This window comes from Equus caballus, chromosome 2, assembly GCF_041296265.1.
Source record: "Equus caballus isolate H_3958 breed thoroughbred chromosome 2, TB-T2T, whole genome shotgun sequence".
In the NCBI taxonomy this organism is placed as follows: domain Eukaryota; kingdom Metazoa; phylum Chordata; class Mammalia; order Perissodactyla; family Equidae; genus Equus; species Equus caballus.
Genome location: NC_091685.1, coordinates 122,583,592 through 122,610,286, shown reverse-complemented (window position 1 = coordinate 122,610,286; position 26,695 = coordinate 122,583,592). Strand labels below are relative to the sequence as shown.

Here is a 26,695-nt window from a genome sequence, read left to right as displayed (position 1 = left end):
CTTATTTCAAAGGAGGCAAACCACTTCCAACTTCCTGTCTGTGGAAGGTTAAAGACACGAAATCTGATTTTGAAAAAAACGATGTGGTTCAATCTCTGAAAGTTTTTTCTGAAAATTATAAAATGTAGGCTCACCTGATTTGACTTATAAAATGTTGTGGGCTTTATCCATGTTTATTAAAGCAACTCCTAACTTCTTTCCACTCATGTACACCTCATAGATTGCTTCCTCATCCTTTAAGAAGATAGAACACTGTTCTGTAGGAAATAGTTGGCTTTCCCAACAGGAATAGAATTCCATTAAAATTAAACCAAATAGGGAACAAATATTTTTAAGACATCTATGGTCCATCCTACTCATTAGGTCTGCCACTGAATTTCCATTAGTCATGTCCTAATTCTCTGCCTGTGTTTAAAAAAGGCTCTGAAAATATGGGCTATCGATTTCTTTATAATTGGATTAATTGAGAAAGGGAAAATTCTATTAGCTGGATGGCTACGGGTTTGCTATTGCTCATTTACCAGAGGGAAAGTAGATAGAAAGAATTCTTTAGAACTTCTTCTCGTGGAGTTTACTTTATGTGCTAGAGTCTACACATTCATTGCTCCTGGTGACTAGCATAGAAAATAAGAGGAAAGGGAGTAGGAGCGATAATCACAGTAGTCTATCTCCAGTGCTATCACTGGATATTATTAGTCTGGGTGAAAAACCCAGATGGACACATACGTCAAATCTGGGCTTGTAGGGGGCCAAAAGCTTAGACAAGAGACACACTCACCCTTGGTCCCAGGTCTCCAGAATCCCCTTTGTCTCCACGATCACCCTTACCACAGTGAAAAAAGAGAAAACCTAATTAGTAGTGGGGCCCACAGTCTAGAAATATCTCACACATAATGATGTCTTTAAAACCACACAGCAGCACCTTCAGTAGGAACTTGTGAAATAGAAAACAACAACTAGAAGAATAATAACCACCAACACGGCAAATGCTTCTTTAAGATGCACCTTAAAGTAAATTAAGATTCCCCTTTCAGATGACAGAGTATCTTGAAACAATAATATATGTTACCTCTCTCACTAGGGATCTTCAAAAGCAAAGTGAGTGGTTTCTAGGACACTCAAAGTAAGCCTTCACCTCTCAGATTGAGCCACGTTCTTGCCTTTATATGAAAAGATTTGGGGCAAAGGGAAAGAGAGCCATCTAACGGGGTTGTCTGTTCTCTCAGAAGGAAAGTACAGATAATCGGGGCAGGGAAGGAAAGGAGAGCTCATTCTAGGGAGACCGAGGACCGAAAGGTCACCAGGTAGGTCTCCCTCTGATGATGAGAATCTAAGGAAAAGTTTTTCTATAGTTACGTATGGGCCTCTTAAGACTCAGAAGGTGCTGAAGTGGACAGCAGCTCGCTGGAACAGGTTGGCAGGGCTGAAGGTCAGGGCAGGGCAAACCCAGCTCTCTTTCTTTCAACACAATATGCAAAATCTCTAAAGTTCCATTTACGGTGTTAATACTCCGCCTGGAGAGACACCAGGGCTAGTCTAAGGAAAAAACTGCAAGTGCATCACTCTGAGAATACTCAAAATTCTTGGAAGTCTAAACAGAAACTTTGGAGAATAGATTTGAACGTGGATAGATTTGAATGTTCTTTAAAACAGCCTAAAACTTATAGAGTCCTTTTCCTAAATGGAATTCGACACATTTTTCCCTAAGCAGAATTCAAAGCATATTCCTATAAACTGGGTAAGGACCAACGAAAAGAGGCAGGAAAAAGGATTGTAATTTTTTTCCATCCACATTATGCTGTTAACATTGATCATAATTAAATTTACTACGAATAGAGAAATAATAATTCCCACTCTGTTTTCCTCATTTCGCACCCATTTTTCCATGTTATTAGCTAATGGCATCTTAAATAACATAATTCTGCTAACAGTATACAGATTATTACAGATACTATAAAAAGCATGATAAAGAATTTCAATTGGTGGTGAAACTTTAATGCAATGAAGGAAGTCAACTAACTTAAAAGCAAAGTATAATTTGAGCATTTATCACAAAGATAGCCGGGAAATAAAAAGTAAGATTATACCTTACATAAATTTAATTTAAGTAAAGTACTTAATTTTTTCCAGAGAAGCTATTTTTACAAAACAGGAACTACAACTTCTCTTAAATAGTCTGAAGCAGGAGAACACACAAAAACAAACAAGATAAAACAAACCAACTGTTTTGAGATATCATCATAAGGATGAAATTATTACAATCCCAGTGTGTGAAAGAATTTAATCTAAAACATCATTCTTTGCGGAAGAGGCGAGAAGCGCCACTCTCAACGGTCCCATGGTACATTACAAGGTTACTCGGTTACTGACCTTTGACCCCTTTGGGCCTCTAGTTCCCGATTCACCTTGTTTCCCCTATTACAGGAGAATATGAAGATGAAAAGGAGAAAATGACAAAGGAGATAAGAACAGAAAAAAGAAATTAGCAGTGACTCAGAATAATGAAGAAAAATGGAAACACTTTATTTTAACTGCCTCCATATATGGCTCTATATAATGTGGGATTTTATAACAGTAAACATAAGTATTGTCACCGTGTCATTAGTTCATTCCCTGGTCTCTCCACCGACCTTCATTTCATTATAATTCTGAAGACTTCCCACCCATCAGTGGATGGGAAGAGTTCTGAGAATAATTCTCATTAGTCTCAACAGTGTTTGCATAAACTTCCTTTTCATCAAAGAGTGAATGACTTCCCGTGTCTCTAGGGTGGGTTATTAAAATAAAGTGTTACCATATTGGTTTGCTGGAAGTTTAGAGGAATAAAGATCGAACAGTCAAATAAATCCTTAGCTCTCATATTTCCAAGGTGTTACACACCATCAAGTTACCACAGAAACTAACACAGCACGTGCCTACATTTTTCTAAGTAAGTTTGAACACACATTGAGTGATAACATGTTAATATGACAGTGCTTCCCCTTTACGTTTGGATATGTTATTAAATTTGTTTACCAAATAGAATGGAGTAAATTGGAAAAGTTGAACTGTAAAATCCCTTCTGAAAAGAACCAATCAGTGAACATTTCAATACACTACTTGTGATTTTGCCTGTTATAACTCCTGTTGAGGAATTGTATTTGTCTCATGTTCTAAGCAAGTGACACAAATTTCCAAACCAGAGGATGTTATTTTCCAGCATCAGAAGAACTGACCTTTGGTCCAGGGGCTCCAGGCTCCCCTCGCTCGCCTCTTCCAGGAGGCCCTGCTTCCCCACGTTCACCCTGTCACAAATTACAAAATAGGTAAATGGCAGCTTCCCCCCACCAGGCTGGTCGCTGTAGATTAATAAGTGAGTTGAATAAAATCAAAGAAAGCAGAGAGTTGCCATTTGTTTACCATGTACATGGCACTATATTAATCTCAACATGGGTTATCCCATTTAATAATCAAAACAATGACTGAATGTTTGTATTACCATTCTCATTTTATGGACAAGGAAGTGGTTTGGCAAATGCTTGTCAGGTGCCTATGTTGGTACACAGAAGGGCCTTTGAAGGGAATTGATAAGGGCCATCATTACGCCTCGAGACAAGCGTGGCCACAGTTTTCATTCTCAGTCACTTTTTAAGATCTACAGGAAGAAGCGTGGTGACATGGTTATACACCAGCTTTGTGATCCGACATCCTAGGTTTTAATCCTGACTCTGTTATTTGCCAGCTCTGTATTTTGGGGTAAGTTACTTAAGTTCTGGAAGCCTCAGTTTCCTCTGTAAAATGGAGAACATTACAGTACTGGCTTTATAACTTATCAATGTAAAGTGTCGCAAGGGTGTAATACACACAGGGGTTACAGCTGGCTACCAGATTCATGGCTCTGTGAAGTTTGCACATGGCCACTGCCCTCAGGGAGCTGGTGACCTAGTTAGACAGACAAGATCCACATGAACAAAACAGTTAAGAATTAAGGAGTAATGCAGGGCTGTGTGCGAGAGAAGAGGAAACCCCATAGAGTTCTGAGGGCTCCAGATTGGCTCCTGACGTGAGACCTGAGTCATGTTCTGAAGACGGGTAGGTGTATTTTATAGTTACTGCTGTTTATGATTCTGCTGCTATGACTGCAGGAACTGCACAAAACAGCTTACATGCATTATCTTCTGTAATCCTCAGGACAAATGAGAAAGGTGTTAGCCTCCATAGTCTACAGATGAGGAAGCTGAAACTCAGAGAGGTTAAGTAACTTGCCCAAAGTCACAAAGCTTTTAAAATGAGAGAGCTGCAATTTAGAAATGATTGTGCTCAATCTTCAGTATTTGCATAAATGTTTTTGTATGCAAATCTTTTGCATTTCTCTGGTCATTTTCTCAGGATAAATTCCTAGCTGGGGAATTGCTGGGTCAAAAAGTACAAATACTTTAAAAGCTTGCCAAGCCACCCTCCAGGAAGACAGTGCCATCTTACACTCCCTGACCATAGGGAGAGTGTCCGGCTTCCTGCATAGTGGGTAGAATGTCAATAATCAAACAGGGTTGGCATTCAGACTGGTGATGGCATCTTTATGGATGAGAGATGTGCTGCCCTCACTGTAGGAGCTCACTCATCTTGCAAAGAAGAAGAAAACACGATTGGATCCACGATGGGTGACGTTGGGCTCTAAATTCCAGGGTCCTTGTCTGTACCATGCCCGTCTGGGAAGCCTTTGTGGATGGCAGGGGAGATGGGCTAGATTACGGGAAGGATTAAAGAACGCTTGGTAGGTTTCTCAGCATGAACCAAAGAGAGGTGTGAAAACAGAGAGACTGGGAGAAAGGCAAGAGACTGGAGTGACGGAAGAGATGGAAAAGATGTTCCAGACGGCACCTCCCAGGGATTGGAGGCTGAAGGGCTTCTGTTGCTATATGGAATTTTTATTTTTAAAAAAGTACCATATTTGGTGATTCTTTTAATAGTTTACAGAAGACTTCTAAAATAGGAACTATAAGATTATTGTAGAGAACAACAAAAACCTTAGAAAATCATTGATCTGTCCTGGACCGCAGGAGTCTGTATATCTTTACCCAGAATCACTTTTTATCACAATGCCCCTAATTTTGATTCTCGCTCTTTAGAATTACATTATTTACTTGCTGACTTCTTCCTCTCCTTCCACGCCTCTCTCGCACACCCTGGGAAAGGACAGACTGTTTGTGTTGCATTTGATCTCAAATCTCAAATATTAGAAAAATGTCTGGCAAAAAAATGTGTTGAATTAATGAATAAACAGTATTATTCAAAGTATTCTAAATTATTCATAGTAAAACCCCAATTCTTTAGACCCAATTCTTTAGGTCTCTCCCAGGCATTGATGTTGATGCTGAGGAGATGGCGGAACCTAAAACAGATTTTTAGATGCCGTCACACGTCTTCCTTCATTATGATCTCTCTTCACTGTGTTGGGGGTAAAATATGCAGGGTTAGTTTATTTTTTAAATCTGAATTTAGTGGCCCAAATCCAGGCTCCCTACGCAACTGGAAAAAGACTCATGTTTTCAGGCTGAAAGAGATTTTCAAATAATGATGATTTTTCCATTATGACACCAAATGCATGTCAGATAGGCAGTTCAGCTGAAAATTAACTTCAAAATACTGTTAATAAAATGAAGTTCCTGTCCACATCCCTACTTGGGGAATGGAAAACAGGTACAGTACATTCTTTACTTTTATTGAGAATTCAGAGTAGCATCTATTAGAAAAGTATCTGGTCTGTAACATCAGGCTGCGTTCTTCACAAACAGTAATTAATGTTGATTTTATGGCTCCATATCTGGATTGTTTTGAAACTGCAGAGTAGTTTAAAATCAGTGGACTATAGAAAAGAAATTTAGGGATGAACTCCACTCTCTCCTGCCCGTGTTTCTTCTATTTTCCCTCGTTTAGCGAACAGAAGCCTGCAAACATTTTAGGATCTGGCTCCTGCCGGCTTCTCTGGGGCACTGACTGGGTTTCGGGTTTCTTTGTGCTTGTCCACAGGCTGTCTCCTTTCTCACCTGGCCCTCAGGCTGCACGCCCGAGTACACCAACAGTTCTTACAGGAACACAGAATGCTCCTTATTCTCTTGCTCTCTCTCCTTTTATTCCAGAGAGTGCATTTCTTGTGTGAATCTGTTCAGGCTAAAACAGGCATTCCTCATATTTTGTTAATAAGCCTGACAACTCATTATGTGAAAATGAAATTGCTTAAGAAAACAGCAATTTTGCATAAATTCGACCGAGTTTCAGCCCCTCTTAGGCCACACATAGTTTCCATTTACTGGGATTAGAGTTATTTTCTCTCGACCAGCGGAAATGAGGACCCTTCTGTCAGAACAGACCATGAACATGTTTCTCCAGCTCTTGGAAATCATCCTGGCTTATTTCTGTGAATGCAATACACAGTGAGGCAAAGACTGCTACGGTATAAAAATAAAAGAACGTAGTTTGATCTAATTTTGCCCCTTCTTTGATTCATGAGTCTGTCATGAGTAAGGTTCCATCCTCAGAGCTGTGCCTTTTTATGTCTTACTGGGTAGATAAAAAGAGAACGACAGGCCCACTGTATCCACAGCAACATCATTTTTTATATGGCGGCAGCTCAATTTGTTTTTAGGGCCCTCTCTAGGGTTGCCAAGTGGAATATCATGAGATGGTTTTCATTACAGAGTCTTTCTGCAGACATTATTCAGGATGGATCCTTTTGGGATGAGACACTTAGGAACCTACATGACATCAGGACTTGCCTTTGAAATCTAGGGAGTGATGGGGGAATAGTAATAATGTTTGATTTAAAAGTATGTCCTAAAATCGGTGATGAGGAGCGGGAGGTAACGAGTTCTCTCTCTCCTCCTCAGAATCTCCCCATTTTTCCATCTGGCCAGGAGGCTGACAGCATCACATCAATTTAGGAGCAATTTGGGGGCAACTGGAACAACTAATATATTCCACCATCCTGTTGTCTTGCCTGAGGCTTTCTGGAATTAACTTCCTATTACTCTATTTAATATAGTATTCCCATTAAAAGTGTTATTAATGGGTGATAGGCTGCTTTAACTCTCTACTAGGCGAAAATATCTGGTCACTTAAATAATAAAGTCCTTTCCACATAATGAACTAAAAATACATGGCAAAAAAAATCAGAAAGAAAGGAAAGGAAAAAGACTCCACTTACCTTTGTTCCTGGTAACCCTGGTAAGCCTGGTTCCCCTTGAGGACCAATGAAACCTGGTTCTCCCTGTAAAAAGGTGGCATATGAGATCATTATTCACGTGACAGTAAAGTTAAACTGATTTCCTTCTACTGGGATTACACTCCTTTGATTTTATACAGCTTTCTTGCTGAGATCCAGCTACTGACTATAAAATTAATCAGAATTGGTTTTGCTCAGTGAAAATACTTTAAGCAAAGCTTTGGAGAAAACCTAGAAAGGGAGAGTGACAAAGAAAACAGATAAATGTCTTTACCACTTCCTTTCTCATCTGTTGCCTAGTGCTTCTTATCATTTACCAAATTGAGAGCCATTATGTTTGGGTGGATGTGGTAGGTATCCTCTGAGACACGCCTCCATGATGCCACCTCCTGGTATCCATGCCCTTGTGTCATCCCCTCTGCTTGCATGTGGACTGGGTTGACTGTCTCATATCTAATGAACAGAATATGGCAGAAGTAATGGGATATCACTTCTGAGAATGAGTTAGAAAAAGACCATGGCTTCCACCTCTGGGGCCCTTTCTTGTTGTCTCTCACTTGGATCACTTGCTTGGGGAAAGCAAGCTGCCCTGCTGTGAGCTACACTATGGAGATGTCCACCTGGTGAGGAACAAGGTCTGCCAACAACCACATGTGTAAGCTTGGGAGTGGATGCTCCACCCCAGTAGGGTCTTCAGATGAGACCACAGCCCTGGATAACAGCTTGACTTCATCATCATGAGAGACACTGAGCCAGAGGCACCCAGTGCTCAAATTCCTGTTCCTCTAAAACTGTGAAATAATTGTTTGTTGTTTTAAGCCACTCCAGTTATAGGGGTAATATGATAGGCAGCAAGGGATAACTGATACAGTGGATGTGGCTAGGGAAGAGATTCAGGAATGTTCAGCATGACAGAAAAAGGCATCTCTTCTTGCCACAACTCCATAACCTCTTCTCCACTACCTGGAGGAAATTGGTTGTGGTATAATAAAAAATGTATTTGGTCTTTTTTTCTGGTTCCTGGCACAGAGCTTCTAAAACCTTGGAATTGTCTAAGTGATAGGAGTAACAGGAGCATCTTTTGTTATTCATAACAAGAGTCTTTCAAGGTACCTGAGTTTATGCTGATGAAGTGACTTGACTCTTGGCGGCCCCTAGAGAGCCCCAGGGTGGGGGCTATGATGAGAAGGGTGGAACATTCAGCCCGTCCCCTCCTCTCACCATCTCCAGGGAGGAGCGGGACTGGAGAGTGAGTTCAGTCACCAACGGCCAATGATTCAATCAATTGTGCCTACATAATGGCACCTCCATAAAACCCCTAAACAATGGGTATTAGAGAGCTTCTGAGCCGGTGAACACATCTACACGCCGGCAGGATGGTGCACCTCAACTCCCGGGAACAGAGGCTCCTGTGCTCAAGACCCTTTGACCTAACCCTATATATCTCTTCATTTGGCTGTTCATTTTATCTTTTATAATTAACTGTAATAGTAAGTATGACATGTTCTTGAGTTCTGTGAGTCATTGTAGCAAATTTTCAAACTTGAGTGGAGGTGAGAGTGTGTAGTTGTGAGCATCCTCAAATTTGTAGCCAAGTAAGAGACAAGTGCAGGTAACCGGGGGACCCAGTACTTGAGATTGGGGTCTGAAGTGAGGGCCGTCTTGGGGGCTGAACCCCTAAACCTGTGAAGTCTGATGCTAACCCTGAGCAGTTAATGTCACAATAGGATTGAATTGTAGGACATGCAGTTGGTGTCAGAGAATCAGAGAGCTGGAGAAGCGGTGTTGGAAGACACCACGTATTTGGCGTCAGAAAATACCTGAGACCAGTGTTCATATTTTCTTGAACATCCAGAAAGTTTTCTTTTCTTCTTAACAATGTGAGCTCAGATATAAGAGTCTAAATTCCTTAAATCGATAACATAGTTTTAAAGCAAAAAGCATAATGGCTCTGTTCCCATAGTTCCTGTTTTCTGTTTTTGTTTTTTACCCAAGGTGGATTATTTCTGGAGAAGTTTCTAATGTTGTTTGATAACATTTGATTTTTCTCTAAGATTGCAACATTTCAACTTGTTTTTTGATACTTGGAGTTGAGCAGGCCAATAGAGAGAAAATATTTTATAAGAAGTGTTAAAATGTCATCAAACATTTTTGAAATAAGTGAGTTTTAAAAATACGCTGTATAGGGGCTGGCCCCGTGGCCGAGTGGTTAAGTTCGCGCGCTCCGCTGCAGGCGGCCCAGTGTTTCGTTGGTTCGAATCCTGGGCGCGGACATGGCACTGCTCATCAAACCACGCTGAGGCAGCGTCCCACATGCCACAACTAGGACCCACAACGAAGAATATACAACTATGTACTGGGGGGCTTTGGGGAGAAAAAAGAAAAAATAAAATCTTAAAAAAAAAAAAATAAAAAATAAAAAAAAAAATAAAAATACGCTGTATAAAGCCTTGGGTATTGGATGGGGAACCACCACAAAATGTATCCTATTGATACACAACTCAAAAAAAATTATCTCTAGCTCTGATGCTTATGGTGCTGGTTTAAGAAAAAAACGGTGGAGGGGAAATACTGCTATAGGTTTATTGTTTGTGAAATTTCTATAACTCTATTCTACATGCCCCACACCCTTCCACATCACGGAAAGGAGAAACTGGACAAATAATTTTGTATGGATCTCTTAATGGTCTAAAGAACATCAACTATATTTAGAGCAACCAATGATGACCATTCTACTTTTTGTGAAAGAGTTTAACTTGTTATTTTAAACAACAAAAAAAATCACACATAATACATTTATTTACAAGTAAGGTATTTCTCCCAATAAAATGATATATACAAAGACATAAATATTCCCTCTCCGCCCTCAAGAAAAAAGCTGTATTAAAGTCAGTGTGTATCATCAGTAATGACTTACTGTCTTGAAAATACAAGGCAAGTTAGTAGGTTGAAAGTTTACAGGCAGACAAGACTCTCATATATGTTCAAGTAGAAATGAAATTATCTCACTGTTTAGTAAAGCAAATAGAAGCACCATTAAAGCATACTAATAAAAGAGAAGAAAAAAGAGGAAGTGTTGCAAAAATGTATTTCTTATTCAGGTTAGTGTTTAGTTTATAAGAAGATGAAACACACAGTGTCATAATTCACAAATAAATAAATAAGCCTTTGTGATCTCAGTGGCCAGACAAAAGTGTTTTTTCTACCTTTTAAAAAAATGGAACGTACATTAAATTCTCCTGAGTAAATGTAAAGAAAGTTCCCTTAAACAGAAATGTTTGGGAGGAAATTTTTTTATTTCAAGATATAAAATTAGCAAGGTAGGTGACAGTCACAAAACTTTAACTCTATTAATATTGGCTGATTCTAAAGCTTTGAGTATGATTAAACCTCACCGTGCTACTCTAAGAAAGCAGCTACCACATCAATACAATCATTTCTTGTTTCAATTTATTCAGGGGGAAAAATAGCATACTTAACTTTAGGATCAAATTTTTATGTTCATTTAATTCCAGTGCTCTCAATCACTTCAGAGACATTATCTCCATCCTCTCTATATCTTGGCAGGAGGGGGAGGAAATAATCATCGGGCTTTTTCCTGTCTCAGGCTTGGAAGACAATTGTTGAAGTAAATAAGGCATAAATATGTGTACTCATGGTCTTGAGCTGGGCGGGCTGTTTCTTACCTTCCTAAGCTTATACCAAGGGTGCTCAAAGTGCCTTGTTGTGTACCCTCATTAGTTACAGAGCAAGAGACATTCATTGATGTGGTTTCAGATTCCACATTGCACCTAACCTCTGAGAAGCCCCCACCTGTAGAGTTTGGGGTGGTATCAAAGCAGAATATCCACCATTTTATGGAAAGGCTACTAGAATAATCTTCCTTTGTCCAATGACATATCTGTATGAGGCTGGTTTTTCTTCATATACTTCACTCAAAACACAAACCGCAACAGATTGAATGCAGAAGCGGATATAGGAATCCAGCTGCCTCTATTAAGCCAGACATCAAAGAGATTTGCAAAAAAAAAATAAGTATAACAGTGTCACTCTTCTTGCTAACTTTTTCTTTTTGGAAAATTCTATTTCATAAAATGTTATTTAACACACAATGAGTTTTTAAAATTTCTCAGTTTTAACTTCTAATACAGAAATGTCAATAGATATAATGTACATAAATGAAACCTCTTTCAACCCTAATTTTTAAGCTTATAAAGAGGTTTTGAGACTAAAATGTTTGAGAACTGTTGGTATAAAGGTACAGAACTGAGTTAAAACTTGGCTTTGCAAGCTGGAATCCTGAGGATCCCAATAATGGAAGATTTTGGTGTCATTAAGGGGCGACTTAGTCAAGATTCATTATAAGATAATGCGAGCACTGTCTCTGGAATAAAGGAACCGAACAATAATGTCTGTTAATATTGTTGCCCCGATCGTATAGGCTCACAAATGTTAGGTATTATCATCATCATCATCATCAGTAGTAGTAGTGTATTACAACATCTCTGCAGCTCATTGGTGACATACAAGGTAACTTCTTGTTCCTTTACAACCTGTGTGGGGCTATACTCAATAGCTCTTCAGCTTCTTTCAAGAAGTAACCCTAAATTTTCTCATGTGAATACGTCATCATTTTATGAGACAATATCCATCTGCAGAGCATTTAGGATTGCAAAACCAAAAGTGTGTAAGGTAGAGAAGTGACAGATTTCCTAAGAATGACTTTTCTTCCTGTAAGGAAGGGAAAGGAGAAAATGGTTGTACCCATTGAAAAATCCCTAAATAAGTGTAATCCTTTAAAAAAAAAACCTCACCTCTTTGACAAAGACTGAGGTAGAGTTTAATGGTTCTAGAATCTCCTAAAATGTCTAGGAGAAAGCTATGACAACGTAAAGTATTGAAACACTTTTATGTGATTAAAAAAAAATAGGGAACTGTTTCTTCTCCCGTAGTCACAGTTCTAGCTGACCAGGGTAGAGGAAGGAGACCGGGAGTCAGGGAAGGTGGGGGAGCAGCTGCAACATGATTCAAACACAAAGCACTTCTGGGAAATCATCTTTGGAGTCAATCAGACTACACAAAAATGAGCTTACACAAGTTTTTGGGGGCAAGAAACAGAAGTAACGATTTGTATTAGTCTAATGATTCTCAGAGCTGTTTTTACATATCTAATGTCATTTAATCAATGGGAAATAGGAGATTACTGAATTGGAAATTATTCACATGTATTTGAGCAGACAATGTGGAGGAGAGATGCAATAGAGGAAATTAAAACTATAATGGAATTAAGTTCTTACATTATTTTTTTTTGAGGAAGACTAGCGCTGAGCCAACATCAACCACCAATCTTCCTCTTTTTGCTGAGGAAGACTGGCCCTGAGCTAACATCCGTGCCTATCTTCCTCTACTTTATATATGGGACACCTGCCACAGCATGGCTTGCCAAGGTGTCATGTCCGCACCTGGATCTGAACCAGTGAACCCCAGGTCGCTAAAGCAGAACATGTGAACTTAACTGCTGCGCCACTGGGCCAGCCCCTTACATTACTTTTAACAAAGGAACAATTAAATCTTGAGTTTATTTTTTCTTTTTCTTTTACAAGGCAATTACCTGAATTAGAAAATCCAATTTATAATTTCACTGAGCCATTTTAGGGATAAATTGGGAACATAAAGCAGAGGCCCTTTGAAAAGGGCAGATTCTGGCCATCATCCTCAGGGAAATGTGGACTACACGGGAAACAGCAAGTTCATAGCTCTACTGTTGAAGTGAAACAATAAAATATGACATTTTCTGAAACAAGATTAATTTTTTCAGTTTATGATGTATTAGTGCTTTTTTTTAACATGACAACAAAAAACATCAAAGAAAAATGAGGGAAAGGCAGAGGATTTACACATTGGTTTGTCCTGAACACCAGGGCACCGATGGCTAGCCTAAGAGTAAGGCAAGAAGAGCACTAATTACCTCAGAGTCACTTCACTCTGCTTAAGTGTCAGAGACACATGTTTTCTTTCGTTTCATAGATACATTCTAAGTTTTCCTCCGTCTCTCTATGTATTCACTCACCATCTCAAGTGAGACAGCACTTTGGGTTTCTACTTTTGTTATTGTTGAGAGTAAGATTACAAAGTAAACTGGGACTCCATTCATGTTGGTGCTGTGGATCCTGCGGGGAAGGGAATCAAGAGGGAAGGCCACCAGTGGACAGATCTTAAAACGTCACTGCTTGCAGAGGTAGCGCCTCAATACCAGGGGTTGAAAATTAAAGCGAAGGAAGAGGAGAAGGAACAGTGGAGGAGTGTGGCAAGGGGCTGGAGAGAAAGATGCAGGAAGACAGGAGGGGAAAGGAGGAACGGAGGGGAGCAAGCATCTGACAGTTTTCTGCTCCTCCACCATGACCCTCACCATTAAGTCCAGGTTTTACCTGTGGTTTTCGTTGGTCCTGGAAACATCCAACCACATCTACCCTTGGGACAAACATAGAAAATATATACAATATCTGACTCTTAAAATAAATACAGAGCTATGATTTAACCAAAGCCTGGAGATGAAATACGTACAACACTATTTATCAGAACCCCTAATACAGTCTAAAATTCTAATCACTAAAACATAATTAATAGCTGGCACCATATTCTGCTGCCCACACCACATGCTGACCAGGGATTCAATGGTTGTCAGAGAAACAAAACTCTCAGCTCGAAGGCTGGTGCTGTTGCATCACAGCACTAACACAGCATCAGATGCCAAAGCGAAGAAAAACTCGGTTGAATTTTCTCGTCTTGTCTTGCATACCACATCTGATTTCTTCCTGAGCTGTTTCATGAGTTCTGTCCTTTGTTTATTCTCCACATTAATTATTTAGCCCACCACCAAGGAGTTCAAAAACCAGGCCTCAATACCAAGACTGTAACGCATTTCCCTGTGTTGAGCTGGAAGACACGATGAATAATAGAGTAGCTGTGGTTTTGGCAACTAGAGTGGGATTCACGTTGGGCAGAAGAAATGCTATTAATTCAGGATAAAGCACAATATAGGCCTAGCAGCAAACTGCTGGGAGCAGCAACAGCAGCAGCAGACCCATCCGAAAATCTGAAACAGCTCGCTAATTTGAGTGAAAGCTTTGAACAGCCAGGGCTCACAAAGATGCAGACCCAAGTCTACGGAGAAGAGCTGTAGCCAGAATCAAAGGTGTGTCTCCATGTCGCCAATTTGGAGGGCCTAACGGTCTCACAGTGATCTTTCCAATACGGCTAACCATTTGGCAGCCACAACTTTGATGTTGTAGTATTAAGCTCAAGGAAAATAAGTCACAGTAGCTAATATGTACTATATTTGAAAAACTGTCTTGTTTGTGCACCAAACAAAAAATTCCCGTTGATTAGAGTGTCAGTATTAGGGTTCTCTCTCTCTCTGCATTCTTTCATAAATTGGCAACATATGCACAGAGACACGCAGTAAACTGCAAGAAGATTTAGCTACAGGAAGGTGGGGTCCATTCACTCTATAAGACAAAAGGAAGACACTACAAAGATACGATTTTTGACTGAAGCCATTTTGCTCGACTCGTTTGCTATTACCTTTAAAAAATTTAAACAACCTATTGAGATAGCTTAGATTCTGTGTATTCTGGCCAAAAACCCTCAAAACAAAACCAAAAAAACCCAAACAACCAAACAATGACCATCTTTGCCAACCAAGATGGCAACAAAAACTGGCCTTCTTTACCCCAAAAAGGCAAAGGAAAGCTAGGAAATTCCGTAAGAACAGGGCCCTCTGAAGTCTAACAATGACCATCAAAGCTCCCACTAAGTCTTAGAATTCCATCATAAAATCTGGACTGATTTTTCTTCAAACCCACATTGAATACATAGTAGTAGTTTAGATGACCTTATTCTGTCTTTTAAATGGCTATTGGGACAGTTCACTTAACACTCTTGTCAAGTTTACATAAAAGATGTCTTTGAGGTAGGCAAGAAGAGTCAACAAATACATAGATGGGGTTATCAGTCAGGGTGAGAAAGGAAGAGAAAGCTGCATTCATACAGAAATGGTCACCAGGTATTTCCCTATAAACTTCCAGAACTTACCATCTGTTAAAGGGAATGGTGGCCAGAAAGTCCTAACTGATTAGCTCTTGTCCACAGAAAAATCTCTGGTTTTTCATTTATTACCATTTGTTTTATTTTTATAAGTCATTATCAATTAAAGGAGTAAAATAAATTATTTTTTTAACCTGTCTAAAAAACCTCTAATATAGCAGCTAAAACTAAGTCATGTTTTCCATGATATTTATTACCCCCAAGCAGATCCAATTTTCATTGCCCAAAAAATAGTACAACAGGGATTGAAAAATATGTGCTGATTTGCCTGGGTGCTAAAAGCATCACAAATAATTTTGATTAATGTGTCTTGACACTGAATGCATTAGCCTTACAATATTCTTCTTGCTTAAAGGCTAATTAGAATTCAAGTCAGTGTGATACCTGCTTTTGAGGATTATAGCAGGAACATTTGTTGTAATAAGAACCTCCAGGCAGCCAGTTTTGGTAATGATTGATTTGTAAAATTATTGACGGGGAAAAAAAAGAATGAGAAAGTAGAGTCTGTCTCCAAAATACTTATTTCCCTTAAGGATCAAATTTGTATAAATTAAAACATCTTGGTGGCTGTGATGAAAATGAACTACAATAGCAGGTTTATTTAAAATCCAGAAAATAGATCTGATTTTTTTTCTTTCTGTAGCAGGATTACATCATGAAAGCACATTCAGTCTATTTATTGGAGGTTTCATTGTGGCTGCTAAAAATCTCTGATTTCTAGTTGTATGAGTGTCCTAATTGGACTCTTAAATTACTCAACTGCTCAGACACACTTCATACAAGCAGGAAATAATTATATGTAAAATAACACAATGTTATCCTTTTAACCAGTATTTCTTTCTTTCTTTTTTCTTTTAGGAATTCATTCCACATCCTATGTTATTTCCAAAAAAGTAACTTTCCTCTGCTATTTCTAAAATGTGATTTGATGTTTCTAAGGAAAGAACCTCATCTCCAGTGGATTTTGAAGATAAGTTTCCATTAGATTACCGAACACTACACCAAATCCTAAGAATGCCAAGTACACGTTTCCGCCACCTGTAAAAGTCAGTCCTCCTGTGAGCGAGTGTCAAGGAGGACTTCATACAATGGGGTATAAGGAGTCACTTACTGTCTTGTACCCTCCCAATCCTCAAGTTCTTGATCAGAATGTCAAATTTTCACTAATGTGGAGGCCAGAGAAAAAATATCAAGCTTTCAGGGAAAATACTGTAAAAATGTCTTTGCCACCTAAATGACTTGTTTTTTTTCTGATTTGGTATAATTTTTACCACATTATGTCTCCCTACTATATTAATTTTACTGTATTATGTAAATTTTTTCCAATTTATCTTCTAGATATGATGAGATAAACTCATGGTCTATGCTGAATGTTGTATTTCCTCATCCTTTGTTACTGGAATATGTTTGGGTTATAGGAAAAGGGGCATAGTGTGATGTCATGTTTCAAGAGAAAGCAGATGATCTTACTGCTCTTAAGGTAACATTCACCCATCACTGCAAAGGAGTTTTCAGAGCTTACGCTCTATGTATTAACCTGTAGGGGATAAATGGCTTCACGTTCTCTGGGTTAAAATTACTCACATGACGAAAGACTACATAGAACAGGTGCATAACCAATGTTTCCAATATTCTGAGCTGCTCCAAGAGAAAGAAATGACAATACCTACATTTATATAGTATTTACTAGAAGCTTGGCAATATTTTAGGAGCTTCACATATAATAATTCATTTAATCCTCACAACAGTCCTCTGAGTTATATGGAATGGTGACTCCTGATTGTAAGGAAACCAGAGCACAGAGAGATTACGTATCTTGCCCAACACCGTGCTACAGCCTCACGAACTGGTGAGGGCAGGACCAGGATCTGCACAGCGGCAATCTGGGTCTAAAGTCAGGGCTCTCGATCACTGCCCCATTATTAGGGCAGTGTCATCGTCAAAGGGGGAAGTAATGCAGTTACACTTTTCAAAATAAGTGAGGAGAGAAAAATTTTTAAAAAGTAAGAACTTTGAATCTTACTCTTTTATGTGGTTTCAGAAAAGCTAGTTACAGTAAGTTTTACCCATGAAAAACATATTTGAAGACTTATTTATAAAAATAATTTTCTGAGCTCAAATCTTATTCCAGAAGATCAATGTCTGCATGGTACATTGTGCATGAAGTAATTTAATTTTCCCAGTTGAACATCCTGACACTATATGAACCATGAACACGTGAAATAGAAATCCCACATGTCTTCCACATGGTCAGAGGACTTCACAATACTTGTGCAGGAAGCTTAAGAGTGGTTTGAAATTAAGTTATGCCAGTTCTTAGTGACTTTTATTATGTATGCCTAAGGCGTTAGCACTTTTCTCTGAGTGGGACCCTGAGGTGATAGACAGATGAGACTGCTGTCTGTATTTAGGCCCTTTGCTCATTTCCTGAGAGCTGTGTGGAAGGCATTTGGATTCTCATTAAGTTTCCAACCATTCCCCGAGAGCAACAGGTGGCAAATCAAAGCTTCCCTGGTATGTCATGGCTGGTTTCCTCAAGGTCTTGGAAATACCCGATGGCTCTTGCATGCTCTCTGCAGTACCAGCAGACAAGAAGGAGACGAACAGCAACAGGAAGTATTTCCAAAGCATAAACAAACATACCAGTCTAGGAAGGTTATGACTGACGTTCTGCTACCACACATTCTAAATCCATACATGGTGGTTTCCTCTTTTGAATATTGGTACTCATTCAAACTATGAAATTGTGGCTAACTGTCCTGGGGTTGGCTACCTAACAGAGGGAAGGCATATAAAAGGAATGAAGAACATACCAAGTTAATGAAGCTATAGCATAAAACTATAAACTTTCAACTCATGTATAAACATCCACTGACCACTCATGACTGTTACGTGTTCTTAAATGTCTCCTTTACAAAATTATTTATACTGAGCACCTATGACACTATAAGGAAAATATATGGCTCACTTCCTGAGCTGGAGCGAGAAGACAAAGCTTGTTAATCTAAAAACAGTATCTGTGATTTAAATCCAATACTGGATAGTTACCCAACAGTAGAAAAGCATCTCCAGTGAATGACGAAAAAATGTTCAACTGATAGCTTCTTGTCACTAGTCACTTTGCAAGGTTAGAAAAGCAAACCTTGTTTTTCTATATGATCTTGACAAAACTTGGCAATTTTCTATGATCCTAGGAATCAAAGCATTTACTTGAGATGGCAAATTACCAACATCCTTCTCTACTTAAAAAAGTTCAAAACCTTCAGACGGCCCCACAGAGGATTAGAAGCGCCCTGGAGGACTTTTCTTGGTGGAGGACGTGAAATAAATAAAAGATAACGATAATAAATGGTCATAACTGACATTGTTTTTTGTTTTGGAGGGAAATAAACCCAATACCTTCACCCTAGTGTACTCTCTCTCACCAAGCAAGTGCCTTCCTCACAGGAGAAGGGACAACTGGACTTCAACGCAGTGCTGAGCGTCCTGTCACACGACCTGGCATTGGCCACACAGCTCTGCTTGCCTACAAGTGCTGCAGAAAAGCCGGCCCCAGTCCTTCCAGAGTGGCCCTCCTTGTAAATGTCTTCCTCCTTTCTTATGCTACCAAGCTCTTCTTAACTAATGCTGAACACAATTTTCTTAAATTTGTTTTAAAATCTATGATCTTTCAATCATTTGTAAAATGCTCCTTTTTTTTAATATGTGGGAATTACTAAGAAACTACCATAAATTAACTCTACAACATGAAATCACATACTAATTTATTAAGCTACTTTGCTAAATCTCAAATGATGAGGAAATGACTGATTCTTGAGTAAGCTGTTGTCATAGAGTGCACTTTTTCATTGAAGATGCCAAAGACTAAAAATATATTAAAAGGATATATCTGAACATCTACGATACTAATCTGGAAACAGCAAACAAAAAGCAGAATGAAAATTTCCGAGTGTCAACCTGGAAGACATAGCTTTCATGTCTGTTAATTATACCAAATATTCTCATAAAATATTATATACGATACCATACAATGTCTGGGAACTCAACAGTTTAACATATTATTCTAAAATTATATGATTTCATGCAACACACCTCAAACACAACCTTCATAAAACAGTATACACAACCCTCACACTGAAACTGGGAATATTAATTTTAGAGAGGTCTGATGCACTCTAGAGATTAATTCAAAACTCTGTAAGATGGGAACAGTGTAAGGAAAAATCTACTTGATACATTACCTTATCAAATAGTTCTAGAATTTAAAAAAGAACTTTAAAATAAGATGCTGATTTTACAGAAGCAACTACGGTGGAGGAAGCGAACTTTTAAACCTCGTCAGTTGCCATGTGAAATTTTTACACGGTTTAAAAACATGCGAAACAACGTTTCCAAACTAAGCTTTCAGCAGTTACTTCAAAAGACACATAAAAAGTTGACAGGAATAGTATGTGGCTCAAAACGGTTTAGCAATACGATGTATACGCTGCAGTGAGAATTACCGACAGGAAGTGGAAGCACAAAACACTGTAGCGGGATTATCATAATGGGTGAATCATGAAACAGCTGCCTAAATGTTGGATTCATGGGGACACTGAGACTTTAATTTCTGGTCAGAATCTAATAGGATCTTAAGTATAAAATTTAAATGTGAAAGTAGACTTTCTAGACTTTAAAGAATTCTTGTGACTTCAAACGACGTGGCTTTTACATTCATTTCAGGGGCATAGTAGGTGCCCAAATAGCAGAATACATCGTCCAGATAGCAATGGCAAACTTTAGAAATATGTGCTTAATTTTTAACTAAAAATTTTAATTGGTTGAGATGGCTGGTGAGAATTTAAAGAACAGGACTATATTTTTAGTTTTGATTTTTTTTCCTATTTTCCTCCCATTTTTGTGATGCTCACGATTACAGTTCTATGAAGCCAAGACTGTCAACGCAGTATTTACCTTTATCCCCGGAAGTCCAGGAAGGCCAGGCAGCCCTGGTTCACCCTACACAGGAAAATCACACAGCATTATAGGACAACAGTCACTCAGGCATGGCGCCTGGAGAAAACATGGCAAATGCTCCTAGCTGAATACTTGGTATAGATATGCACTGTATATATATAAGTACTGTCTAGTTTCAAGAAGTGTATACAGTTCAGTCAACTCTTGATTCAGGGACTGGCTGACCATTTTGCAGATTTTTCAGGGTTTTCCCTCTTCCTGCCAGTTCACTGCTCATAGAAGGCAAGGAAGAGTAGAAGGAGAACTCCTGTGTTTTGCTACTCCCCGGTGAATGACTTGTTGGGGAGGCTGAAGCTATTTGCTGAAATGAGGATTCTGCATACATTTGAATAATGCATCTTATTCCTCTGCTCTCTTACCTCAGATAATCAAGAGTTGGCTGTATGAACAGATGGTCACATCAAAACAAGATACACTAAAAGTCTTGCTCACTTAAAAGTATAGTAAGATTTCTTTTCCATTCCTGAATGATGAGAAGATAAACGCATGGTTAAGATTATACTTAACTCCAGCCCATATTTCTAACAATTGTTGGGTCTGGGTAACCCTGCTTAGCAATTTAGGGCTAATGGTCCCATGCAGCTGTTCCTGAATGCAGGTTTGAGATTAAGTGGCACATTGTGGGCGAGCACACTGGAGTCAAGCTAGGTCTTCTCATTTTCACAGAATAGTCTATATTATTTTAAGTACAAAGTATAGTGAAGAGAGGTTACATTTCTCAGAAAACCTCTCAAATTCCACTAAGGAAGCATAAGAAAATCGCCAGAGAAAATGCAAGTTCATCCTGAGTTGGAACTGAGGTGACTATTATTTGTGGAAATAACATTTGAAAGTTTCATGATGGTCAGTCAGTGGGAAGACAGCTTTACTAAAAGATTAACAATAAAAGTGGCAGACAAGCCTTTCTTTTAATCTAAAGTTTTAACAATTCTCATCCTAAGGAAAATCTACTAAGAACAACCAGACGTTTCATCTTTAATGTTATCACTTTCAAATTATGAAGAGCCATGATTTGCTCTGGTATTATCACAAAATGACGTCAGACGCTGTCTATTAAGCTGTATGGTTAGACATAGAAAGGGCAATGACTTTCCTGATGGCTTAGGTCAAAGGTGCTTCAGGAATGCAAAAGAAATCTATTCTGTCTGAAACTATATATGACAATCTGCATTCTGAACAATAAGACTAAGAGGAGATTAAGCCAGAGAAGAAAGGATGATTATTAAGAATTTGATATTCCATTCAAAGAATATTGTTCATGTAGACTAAACTTTACACAGATACAACATCGGACTTTTGCTTTTCCTTTTTCTTTCTCTTTCGCCATTCAATAAATAAATCTGGGAAGACCTCGAAAAAGGGCTTGTATCTCCAATTTACTCAAGATTCTTTTTACTGTAAAAAAAGTATAAGGCCCTTGAAAACACAGTAAATTGCAGCAGAATATACAACCAATATAAGTAAACATATCAGTGACAAATCTGTAGTTTTGAATTGTTTTAGGAAAGTCCCTCCAAACTCAGGACAGCGTGTTTGAAAGTTGTGTGCCAATGTATAGGTTGTAACACTGTTTCCAACAGCAGTTCCAACCACACCGCATCCCTCCCACCAAATTAAAAGGCTCAATGACTTCTTTAAAGAAAGATATTATACACAGGCATACATAGACACACACCCATGTTTTTTAACAATGAGAAAGATTTACAAGATATTATGGAATATTTTATAACGTAGATTGAATACTTACAGAGACTTCCAGCACTGAGTGTATATATATATATATATATATATATATATATATATGTAGGTTATAAATGTACTTTTTAATGAACAAATATTTCAGGAATTCATATTTCATAGTCTTGGAGTTTTATAAAGTTGACCTTTCCAAATTTATATTTACTTAAAAGTTGACATAATGAAAGATTATAAAATATTTAATGCTACCCTTTGTGAAACATCTCTCAGCATTTTTAGGAAGACATTTCTTCCTATATAAATTCTCTACACCTTAAAGGCTTATCTTTCAATTAAGAGAGAGTTTTTCACTTAATTTTTCCAGTCTTGCCTATTCCTTGGCTCAGGAGCTTCTCTGGGTTGAATTCTTGGGCATGCACAGCCCAAGGTCAGATCTGGGTCAACATTAAGAACTGGTTTGTTATTCCATTTGAAGAATACTTGTCCAAGTAGGTGAACCTTTACACAGATACATCACGCTTCTGGTTTTCTTTTTTCTTTCCCTTTCACTCTTTGCTCTCCATTATAGGAGACCTTGTCTGCTGTCAAAGTCGGCACTCTGCTTTCACTGCAGGTCCCCCTGACAGTGCCCTGTATTTCCAGATACAGTTCAGCTGTGAGGGTCCCTTCCAATGGGTGATCAAGTAATTTTACCCCTTTAAAATTAGAGGATATATTTTAAAAAGATATGGAGAGGTTAAGAAGGAAAAAGTTATGTGATGAAACGGTACTTATTTTATAAAACTACACACTCACTTTACAAACACATATATACACTCTAACTCATGTATCAATTGCACACTCTACTGTTGAGTTTGTATAAGAAAAAAACTATAATGAAATCACTCCTATATTATGAATGTTACTCTAAATAACAAACTTAGATACTGCAAAATACCAGACAGTGGAAAGCTAATCACTGCGTTTTTTGTTCTGTCATGATATCCTCTACTTGTCTGGGAATGTCCCTAATGCAGGACTTAAGTACCAATAGCCCACAACGCGGTTCTGCAATGGTAAGAGAAATGCCATGGAAGATCTCTTGAGCTGATTCTGTACTCACTTCTGTCTGTTATTTTCCAATCTAAGTGAGCAGCGAGCATGGAAATACTTTACTTTTAAAGCGATGTTGGGGTAAGTATTGCCAAATCCAGATATTAGGACAAAGGAAGTCATAAATATTGTGGGAAAGTTAGATTGCGTCAAAGGGTAGAATCTGGCCTAAATATTAATCAAAAAGATGCTGCTCATTTCAGGGCACATATTCATTCAGATAGGTTATAAGTTTTTAATGAAACCACCCCTTCTCTCAACATAATTTAAAACAGGTTTTTAATGAAATACAAAAGAAATCCAATGTTTCCATATGTAAACCTATAAACTTCCAGAAATGAATCTAAACTCTATTTCTAAATAATCATGATAAACCAACGTTTTTTAAGCAAGGAAAACCAATTTGGATCTTCTACTCTGAAAACAGAGGAGTCTTTATGAGATTATAGCAGATTTTTTGGTTTTGTTTCTTAAAAAGACCTAACAGGCCTGCAGACATTTCTTTTAGTATATCATGGATTGAGAGCAGTTTAAAGTTAGCCTGTAATTTTTAAAGATTAAGGGACCTAAAATTAGACCATTGGAGAAGATTAGTTGTTTTTTCAAACCAAAGCAGACCATGGATCTCTGATGACATCACTAATTTCAAACTTCTTACATAAGAATCGGTAGGAAATCTTAGGAACAGAATAGCCAAATTTGCAGAGCTCTGCTGGGCTCTTTGGAAAAGTCTCAACTTTACCTGAAATTGGACCTGATGGATCATTACTCTTAGATTCTTAGTTTCAGGAGAAAAATCTATTTTTAAATTAGAGATATGTTAAAAGACTGTGAAAGACCTTATCAAAAATTACTTTAAGTGTTTAGAACAAAGCAATGACCCTCTCAATGACTTCAGGAATGTGGGAATGTCACTTTACTATGTTTTAAGCCTCCAAACTACTACAGTGCAATTTACTCTCTTTCCCTTTACACTAACGAGATAAATTCTATGTATCTAATCATATTTCCTTCTATAACATCAGCTAATCCTAGACAAAGGCAGAGTCAGGATCTGAAGAGATTTAGCCTAATGTGGAATTCACGTTTACTTGTTTGCCACAATACATCTGTTATCTAAAATCTGACGGCACTGGGCACTGATATCCAGATGCTCACACGATAAACTGCTAACAGTTGTTTCCTGCCTCAGACTCAAGTGAGGATAGGAATCTAAACATATTCACTGCATGTCTTCTCATTTATCACTGGAGCAAAGCACAAATGATAAAAAAATTAATGTATGTATCCACAGATTGGTTAGTCAAAGTGGTTTGGCTAGTGTCTCTAATTAAAATTTAGTTTATGAACAAATTTCTTTGTTTAACATAACATTCACTGCACAGGTAGATGTTAGTCACAAAAAGCAATCAGTAGGGAAGTATTTGAGATGTAAGGAATATAATTTTAAAAGAACTGTCCATCATTCCCTGTTGAGACAGTTTAGTAAATATTCATTACTTCTCATGAAAGACAGAAACATGCAGAGTATCTTAAACATGCAAGATAAATTAGTGGCATTCCAACGCAACCTGTCTTTGTGAGTCTCAAACAGCTCAGACCTTAGTCTACACAGCATCCCTTCTCATGAGCGGAGTGTGCTTCCACGTTTCCTATCGTCAGCATCAACACTTTAAAATGCAAGACGACCAAAACACTCTGCATGCAAAGCATGAAAACTGCATCATTTTGCCACAACTGTTTTCATACTCCACAGTGGATAGCAGATATAAAATGGTGACCATGAGACAGTTAATAGAGATGCACCAGAGGAGAGAGATTACCTTTTGCCCTGGACGACCAGATTCTCCAGGTTCTCCCTGGCCAAACAAAACCAAAAGTGAAAAGGACAGTCTTAGGAGAAATCCCCCAAACCCTCAGGCTCTGGACACTTTCACGGAGACAGCCCAGCCACCTTGATCGCATGCACTTCACTCACTTTTCCTGTTACTCCACATCTCACTAGAAACAGGAAAATTTTTTTGCTGTGTCTAAAGCTCACATACAAGTCCACATTTCCACAAAAACCAATCAGAAAGGGAACAGAAGGCAAGACCTCTTATTTAAGCCTTTATGAGATTTCCAGTAGTTACTCCTTGTTGAGTTTGGAAGCTGATTATTACAGGAGAATAGGAACAGAGTTATAACCATCATCCTTGGTCAAAGGGAAGAGAAACAGAGGCTTATAAACACTGAAACTGTAACTCCTGGCACACAAATACTTCCAAGTCTACAGTTACCTTAATTCCTGCAGCAGACGATCCAGGGTCACCCTATAATGAAAACCATGAGAGATTATTCCATAAGTTCCAGGCACAGGAAACACACACACACACGCAGAGCATTACTGACGGGGTCACTCACAAGAACCCCATGACTAATGCTAACTATGCTCCCTAAGACTTTGTATCAATATGTCAGCTGTTGAGATGTCAACAATTTCCAAGATAAACAATGTACTTGCTAAAATCACGGGTTGACTTTGAAGGCAAAATACATAGGACTACATTCCTTGAAATAAATATAAATACATAAATATGGATCTCTTCCCTTGATACAGTGCTAAAATTGTATTTTAAAGCAATACATTATAATTTTGAGATCTGGAATTTTGGTTTTCTCTATTTCTGGAATTTATTAATGTCACTGGCTATCATTTACTGGGAGATCCTTGACCCTTTTGGTCTTCAGAAAGTCAGGGTTCAACAGACGAAGTCAAAGGGTTAATGATGTCGAGTTGGAAAAAGCCACGCAGCAGGTCAGTTTGTCTTCCTCATGCAGTGCTGTCGCGGTTACAGCCGGCACCCTTTTTTTTCAGCTTTACACTTATTTCATTGTAACCCAGTCACTGGAAAGTTACAGGATGATGGATGACTTGTGGGTGACAGGGACACATGTAAGATCTGAGAGAAAATCTTGAGATAGAATCTGGTTTTCTAAAAGGCACTATATTCCATCCAGATTTCATCGAGGGTGACTACATTTCTAAAGCAAATATGTTATAAATAAGCAGATAAGGATGAGTGGAAAAGAATATGGAGGATAGCTGAGAATGTTGCTCATTCTGAAACGAGGCCAGCAAAGGACCGAGCTTCTCAAGCTCCTTCTAGCCCTCTGTCCCATGAACACGCCAGAAGGAAAAGAAAGGGAGACAACTTAGTCATTTGAGACTCAAGACAGCAGAAACAGCCCCAAGGAGGAAGGCACATATAGGGATTTCCTCAGCAGTCACCTCTGTGCAAATGCTGAAGTTGTTCCAGGCATCTACCTCCTCGTCCTAGCCTTAGGAAGCTGCTCATCAACCTCTTTTAGAGACAGAGACAAGGCCTCAGGCCTGGGTATATGGAGCACTTGTCCCCTCCTTCTATTCCTCTCCTCTCTTCCCATGGCTGGTACCTTTTCTTTCTTCAGTTCTCGGCGTAAGCGTCTTTGCCTCAAGTACCCCTTCACCAACCAACCTAGACACATACCCCTCACACGCACATCTTTCCGCACAGCATCATGCCCTGCTGTCCTGCACAGCTCGCTTCGTAATTACACGAC

General features: G+C 38.6%; 1 protein-coding gene across 1 annotated transcript in view; it reads right to left on the bottom strand.

Annotated features, from left to right (window-relative positions):
* COL25A1 (collagen type XXV alpha 1 chain) overlaps positions 1–26,695 on the bottom strand; it is a 435,527-nt gene that overhangs the window by 40,964 nt on the left and 367,868 nt on the right. The window contains exons 16-21 of the mRNA XM_070261593.1: positions 25,393–25,425; positions 24,937–24,972; positions 20,261–20,305; positions 7,184–7,246; positions 3,216–3,284; positions 779–823 (exon numbers count right to left, since the gene is read on the bottom strand). Coding sequence (XP_070117694.1) covers positions 779–823; positions 3,216–3,284; positions 7,184–7,246; positions 20,261–20,305; positions 24,937–24,972; positions 25,393–25,425 — 291 coding nt within the window. The remainder of the gene's footprint in view (positions 1–778; positions 824–3,215; positions 3,285–7,183; positions 7,247–20,260; positions 20,306–24,936; positions 24,973–25,392; positions 25,426–26,695) is intronic.